The sequence below is a fragment of the Peromyscus californicus genome, unplaced genomic scaffold (genome assembly GCF_007827085.1).
Source record: "Peromyscus californicus insignis strain IS unplaced genomic scaffold, ASM782708v3 Scaffold_17__1_contigs__length_78620276, whole genome shotgun sequence".
Classification (NCBI taxonomy): Eukaryota; Metazoa; Chordata; class Mammalia; order Rodentia; family Cricetidae; genus Peromyscus; species Peromyscus californicus.
Window position 1 is genome coordinate 22509857 of NW_026294469.1, and position 7791 is coordinate 22517647.

Sequence of the window (7791 nt, forward strand, 5' to 3'; positions counted from 1 at the left end):
TAAATATAAGCAATTTTTAAAAATGGTCACTCCCCTGAGAAATTTGACTCATCTTGTTTTATGGTCAGAATGCTTGTGTTTCATACCATTATCACTTGAGTTCACATGGGCAAAAGTCAGAGAATGATACTAATTTTCTTGTTTATTGAAGAATAAAGAATAAACAATTGTTTAAGATATACTAAAGGACAGAAAACAAGATCAATCGGATTTTTGTCATGATTCAAAAGCTAAAACCATAGACTAAGATAGCAAGGGACTGATAACATTGGTGGTGTTGAGTGTGTTTTCATGGGATGCATAGTAAACAGTAGTGCTGACCTCTAGAGGAGCCTTGGGGTTGATAGAACAGGCTAGAGTCCTCCCCTTGTGTGTTTCTATATTGTTGATGTATCTTAATAACCAAGTGATAGAAAGAAAAGGTAATTCGCCCACCTCATCCTGTTCCTAATGGTAGTCACTGTTAATAGTGCAGTATGTTCCTCGATGACTTCATGTTACAGGTTTTTTGTTCTAATTGATTTATGATTAATGAAATGTCTACTGTGAAGATTTGGGATTTTTTTAAGAGCAGCAAAGTTTAAATTCCTGACAATGCAAAATGTTAAGGACTTTTAGTACTTTTACTGCTATTGAAATTTTTACTGTTTCATTAACCTTGGCGCTCATCATGCTGTAATGTGAAAAAAACATGCACAGAAAGAAATTCTGATTCCATTTACATATATATTGCTTGGGGTATGAAGGAAGAGTGTAGCTTCTTAAATTAAGTAATTGTAAGAAATAACTAGATTCCTTTTACAACAATGCAGATGAAGCTGCTCTTCACCTTCTGAAAGAATTAGGCCCATCAGGAATTGAAACAGAGCTGCGAAACTTGTCTCCCGATGATGGTGGCTCCGTAGAAGTCATGCAAGCCTTTTTGAAAATGATCGGGATGATGTTGGACAGAAAGCGTGACTTTGAGTTAGCCCAGGCATACCTTGCATTGTTTTTAAAGGTGAGTGAGATGGAAGAAACTTCCCTTCCTTTGTAGTAGTGTTATTAAACAATATTCTGCAAAGATGGGTGTTGTAGAATATTATTTTAAGGTGTGTTACTTTTGTTTATGTTGCATTTTGAACTCTGTGAAGCTGTGCTACTGTGCCTGTCTAAAACACTTGACTGGTCTAATAAAGAACTGAATGGCCAATAACAAGACAGGAGAAAGGATAGATGGCGCTGGCAGGCAGAGAGAATATGTAGAAGGAGAAATGTGGGAGGAAAAAGAAGAAAAAATATGAAGAAGTGAAGAAAGAAGTAGCCAGGCAGGGAAGGAGGAGGACTCAGGGGCCGGCCACCCAGCTACACAGCAAGCCATGGAGTAAGAGTAAGATTTACAGAAGTAAGAGAACAGGAAAAGCCCAGAGGCAAAAGGTAGATGGGATAATTTAAGAAAAGCTGGCTAGAAACTAAGTCAAGCTAAGGCCGGGCATTCATAATCAAGAATAAGCCTCCATGTGTGATTTATTTGGAAGCTGGGTAGCGGGCCCCCAAAAGAGGAAGAAAACAACATTTTAGTGCCCCATGTTGGGCATGAACCCATGACACTGGAATTAAGAGTCCCATGCAGCCGGGTGGTGGTGGCTCACGCCTTTAATCCCATTACTCGGGAGGCAGAGCCAGGCGGATCTCTGAGTTCGAGGCCAGCCTGGGCTACCAAGTGAGTTCCAGGAAAAGGCACAAAGCTACACAGAGAAACCCTGTCAAAAAAAAAAAGAGTCCCATGCTCTGCTGACTGAGCTAGCTGGGCCATTCAGTTCTTTATTAGACCAGTCAGGTGTTTTAGACAGGTACAGTAACACAGCTTCACAGAGTTAAACGAAGTAACACACCTTAAAATAATATTCTACAACAGATGGACATGCTCTGCATCCACAGTGTCAAATAGGTAGCCAGTCATTATGTGGCTGATGAATACTCTGGCTAACTGTAACTAAACAGTAGCTTTCTGGGCTATGCGCTTTGTAGTCTTTATTTTATTACTTGGCATAATTTTGACTTTATCCCTATTTGTCATCTGTTTGTTACTTGTGCTGAACCTTAACTTTTTTTTTTTTGGTTTTTCGAGACAGGGTTTCTCTGTGTAGCTTTGCGCCTTTCCTGGAACTCACTTGGTAGTCCAGGCTGGCCTGGAACTCACAGAGATCCGCCTGGCTCTGCCTCCCGAGTGCTGGGATTAAAGGCGTGCGCCACCACCGCCCGGTGAACCTTAACTTTTTAAGTAGTTACTTTTTTTAAATTTCCTGTGATCATAAGGGAAAGTTGGGTTCTTTTGTTTGTTCATTTTTGTCTGCTGCTGAAATTAAAGTATTCACCACCATCAGTTTCAAGTAATTTGGCACAACTTGGTTTTTGATGAATGAAATAGAGATGTGCTTTGTGGGTCCACTGTGGTAGTGTAATGTGCTGAAGACACAAGTATTTTAAATTCATTTACAAGCTGGATACTTGCATAATACCAGATAGGTTGTTTTTTTTTAAAGAAATCCCAGAATGTGTCTATAGGTTTTCCTGTGTTTACCAAATGTTAGTCCCTACAAACAAATTTGCATAAATCTTTAGAAACTAAAATCAATGACCATCATCAGTGGGGTATAGAGAAGAAAACTGGAAGCACAATCTGGTAACTGGGGTTTGTGGTATGGAAGAATGAAACTTACTTAGTTCTGTTAAGAGAGATGGTGGCTTAAAAAATGTTTGAAGTAAAAAAAAAAAGTTTGAAGTAAAAAATAGTTTGATGGAACAGCAGGAAATCAGAGAACAATAAACCACCATTTCAGAAAGAAATTTAGATACTATTTTCTTAGGTTCCTTGGTAGAAAAAAATCAAAATTTTAATATTCTTAAGTAAAATGTCCAACTTAACCATCATACTTTTCTTTCCAGTTACACCTCAAAATGCTTCCTTCAGAGGCAGTGCTGTTAGAAGAACTGGTAAAGTTGTCATCACAGGTAGAAGAAGACTGGACTCATTTACAGTCTCTCTTCAATCAAAGCATGTGTATTTTAAATTATATCAAAAGTGCTTTGTTGTAAAAAATAAACTTAGTGATTACAGAAATCAAAGCTGTATGTGAAATGTTGAACTTGTCTTCATTCCCAGCTCAGTATGGAAGGACGTGCTGGCAATGCTCGACCAGCAGTGTTCTGTATTCTAAGTGCAAAATACCTTGTAGCTGTAGAACTATACCTTCTTTATGCTCTGAACACCTAGGGGATCTAAAACCACCTGAGTTCCTTCACACTAGTCACATACATGAGGCTTTTTGAATTATTGCCATTTAGTATTTTTTCAGTATGTTACATATAATAGTGTCTATTTAGTATGAAGTTTTGCTGAATTAAATTGACAATGTCAAGTAAAGCAGATCTATAATGTATTCCTAAAAATGCTTTTTGTTATATTAGAAAAATGAGTGTTTCTTTTCTGGGTGGCTTTTGATGAAGCATAAATTGTTGGTTCTTGAAGCTGTGCTTTATGTCTGGTACCTGTGGTACAGCCCTCCTGTGTTACAGAAGAGTCCAAGTAAGGTTGTCTGGGACCTGTGGCACATCTAGTTTATAGCACAGGATCTAGAGCTTTCTCTGTTGACTCCTTCCTAAACAAGTTTTTGTTAGATCAAAATGTGAGAGGTCCTTGCTCCAGGCAGGCGCACCAGGAAGAGGTGCAGCAGGTACTTGCACAGGGAGATTCCAAGGTCCGCTGAGACTGGCTTTGACAGTTTCTCCTCCTCCTCTGACATGTTTATTTGGGAAGAAACTGCTGACTACACTTGTCATCATTTTCTTTGCTATGGCCCAGGCTTTAGCAACTCAGGAATTAAAATGAAGCAATTCTTGGGGCTGGAGATGTAGCACAGAGCCTGTATAAACCAGGCTTGCTGGTGTGCACCTGCAATCCCACCACTCCAGAGGGAAAGGCTGGAAGACTAGAAAGATACTGGAAACCATAGCTGGAGGCTAGCCTGGAATACATGAGATCCTGCTCAAATAGTAACAAACGAAGAGTAAGCAATTCTTAAGGACCCATGCTCTAAAAACTACTCCTAGAATACACCTGGGTACTCTTGCTCAGCATTAGCTTAGAGAACGTTACAGATTTCTTTCCAGGAAAGAACAGTCCATACAAAGAGGGGCTGGTAAGAAGGCTCAGTGGTTAAAGGACCTTGCCACCAATCCTAGAGGCCCAAGTTTAATTCCTAGGGCCCACCTGGTGGAAGGAGAGAACTAATTCTTTCAAGTTGTCCTCTATCCTACACACACACACACACACACACACACTCAAATGTAGAATCAAACTTATGAAAACAAACCAATGAGAAATGTATTATTAAAGTGCTTTTTGATCTACTTGTGTGAGGTAAAATTTGTCAGTTATTATAGGAATAATGCAACCCTCCTTTCTACTGACTTTGTATTAATTTGTCAATGGCAGTGACATGAATGTTAGTAATGACTTAAGTTCTGACTTTGACAGACAGTGGCTTAAAGCTGCAGTAAAGCCTGAGTGCATATAATCCCACACTGTAGTAAGTAAAACAGAATGATAGGAGCTGTGAGCTCAAGTGGGTTTTTTTTCCTTCCATAAATCATAAACTAAATTTTCTTACCCTTTTCAGGTAAAAGTGCAAGCTTGATCCTGTTGTCATTTTTATTAGAGATGTCTTAAAACAGTGCTACCACATTATTTTGTCAATAACCCTCCAAAACCTTAGACATTTGACATCAAGGAAGAGAAGAAAAAAAAATACAAAGTATTTTGGTGTACATATTTTTCTTAAAATGTTATCAGTCTCTGCATACTTACTTACTTACTTTTGAACTTTAATCTTTACTTTTGAAATTTAATATGCATCATATATGATGACATTTTACTTATAAAAATATCAGACAGATTTGTTTTTAACAATAGTTTTTGATCCCAATACATAGCCACAGAAAACGAAATGTAGAGCTTTGGTAATTTTTTACATAAAGAAAAGTCTGTAACTTGAAATGTCTTCACTTGCACATTGTATGTCTTACAATCTACTCTGCCTATCATATACCTAAAATTAGGGAGTTTTCCTCTGTTCCCCCCAGATCCCCGCCCACACACACAGTAATTACAAACCACTGCTGAATTACCACTGCTGAATTAAGTAAACATGTTGCTTAGGTCTCTGGCTCTAAGGATTTCTGTGTAGCATAGCTAAGGGTTTGAAGGGGTGGGCCAGAGAATGAGCATTTTTAATTTGAAGAGGTATTTCCATATGACTTCCAAAGGGGTTTTATCGTTTATTCTTTCTACTCACAGTGAGTACCTGCTGTCTCCTAACATGAGGGATATTCGGTATCATATCTTTACCACTTGCATTAATAGGATAAAAACTCTGGTTTGGTTTTTACTTAGAACTCATTTGTGTGTTCTATCTATTGAATCATTTGTCTTTTTATTATAGATTGGTTGAAGGGTTTTGTTGTTTTGGTTTTTTTTTTTTTTTTAAGGCAGGGTTTCACTGTGTAGCTCTGGCTGGCCAGGAATTCACTATGTCAACCAGGTTGTCGTAGAACTCACAGAGATCCATCTGTCTCTGCCTCCCAAGTCCTGAGAAAAGGTGTATGCCACCATGTCCACTCTTGTTGAGGTTTTATGCAACCTAAACATAGGTCTTGGTTACCAGTAATTCCTCCAGGTGGTTGTATGTTTCTGACTTTTATAGGCATTTTACGTTTTGTATATATGTTTAAGTTGATAATTTGTATGTCTTTTTCTAAGTCATAAAGTAAGTCCTCCATTTTCTAAGCTATTTATCCCGTGTGCGTGTGTATGTATCTGTGTGAGTGATTGATGGCTAAATCTTCATCTATATTCATCAGCACGATGAAGACAAGATATGGAAATGCCTTTAGTTGGTCATTTGTTCAAAAACCATGAAGATCCAGTTATTTTTGTCATTGAGCAAAAGTGCTGTTTTATTGTATACTAAATTTTTTTTTTTTTTTTTTTTTTTTTGGTTTTTCGAGACAGGGTTTCTCTGTGTAGCTTTGCGCCTTTCCTGGTACTCGCTTTGGAGACCAGGCTGGCCTCGAACTCACAGAGATCCGCCTGGCTCTGCCTCCCGAGTGCTGGGATTAAAGGCGTGCGCCACCACCGCCCGGCTGTATACTAAATTTTTATTGTGCTATTTTGATATTTTAATTATGCAACATGCTCCAATTATAGTTAGGTGGGGTAAGGTTATCTTAAATATATTTCAAATATTTCTTGTCTCCTATTAGGCATATCTTCTTGAAATCTGGGTTTGGGTGGCATTAATTCATAGGATTATAATTATATTTTTCTAATAGTACTAAGCCAAGTATTTCTCTTCAAGAACAATGATTATTATTAAATATTTGTGGACTGGCTTTCTTGGTATCTTAGTTTCACAGTTTGTATGTATGTGTGTATGTGTAAAATACATTTTTTGACATTTCTGGGGATTTTTGTGTTACTGTAATCAAATCTCTTTGAAAACATTTTATAAATTATTACTACTGCTGTAATTAAAAAAACTATTTTTATATGCTGGTTTGTCATGACAATACAGAATTCTTTTAAAGGTGTTAATTAAAATATTCTTTCTGGAAAATCATCCTTTGCGGTTGCTGAGGCTATTTCTAACTCAGTGTTCATGTGCCATATAATTGGTTTGAGTTGGGATTGCTTGATCTCCATAAACTACTAGGCCTGCCTTGCAGAAGTGCTTGTCTTGTTGCTGGATCAGGGGCAGATGCCTTCAGTGGTCTTTGTTACATGATGATGCATGAGCTAGGTTTCTGCTAGATAACCATCTTCATTAAAGTCTAATGTATTATGGTATTGCTGGTTTCATCTTTCTTCCATCTCCCCTTCTGTTGAGAACCAGTGTCCTCTGTGGTCGCCACAGTTAGCATATCTGCAATTAGAGATCCACACAGGCCTTGTAGTCTTCACGTAACTGGACTTCATATGCTTCCGTCGCACTGGATTTCTAGGGAGAAGCACATACACTAAGCCTCATGAGTTAGCCTCAGGACGAGAAGGGCTGCGACCCATGGCTCATGCAATTACTACTACTTTGAAACAAATGACTGTGGCTTTGGAATCTCAGGATCTCAAATTGATTATCAGTAGAAATAAGACAGAGCACAGAGCAAAACTCTGACCAAAGTGTGTAAGAAAAATACCTTTCAGACCAACTGCCTTGAAATGAAAGGAATGAAGTACTATGAAAAGAGCAGACTAAAGGCTGGGACTATAATTCAATGATAGAGATCTTGCTTAATGTGCCTGAGATAAAGGCACCCTTGAATTCTTAAAAAATAAAATCCTTCCTATTAAACAAGTACCAAAGTCTTCTATAATTTGTGATCCAGAGCCCTAAATAATATACGATAAACAATTTAAGGGGCTGAAGAGCTGGGTTGGTGTTGAAGAGAGCTTACTTTTGCAAGCATGAGGATCAGTGTTTGTCTCCAGCTGCCACATAAAGTCAGGTCAGTGCAGTGTGTCTGCAAGCCCAGAGCTGGGGGTGGGAGGTGGGTGAAGAGGGTCCTGGGGTGTGATGGCTACCATCTTAGCCCTGGGTTCAGTGACAAACCTTCCCAAAAGAGTAAGGAAGAGAATAACATTGCAGGACACCTAAGACCCCATGTTCTGTAGTCTATGCAAGCACTAACACCCTACCTCACGAGCATACATGAGCGCTCTCTCTCTCTCTGTCTGTCTCTGGCTCTCATGTGTGA

The 7791-nt window shown here is 38.6% G+C and overlaps 1 protein-coding gene across 1 annotated transcript in view; it reads left to right on the forward strand.

Annotated features, from left to right (window-relative positions):
• Window positions 1-6886, forward strand: part of Wdr36 (WD repeat domain 36) — a 32811-nt gene extending 25925 nt beyond the window's left edge. The window contains exons 19-20 of the mRNA XM_052741805.1: window positions 813-1000; window positions 2929-6886. Coding sequence (XP_052597765.1) covers window positions 813-1000; window positions 2929-3078 — 338 coding nt within the window. The 3' untranslated portion in view covers window positions 3079-6886. The remainder of the gene's footprint in view (window positions 1-812; window positions 1001-2928) is intronic.
• The last annotated feature ends 905 nt before the right edge of the window (window positions 6887-7791 follow it).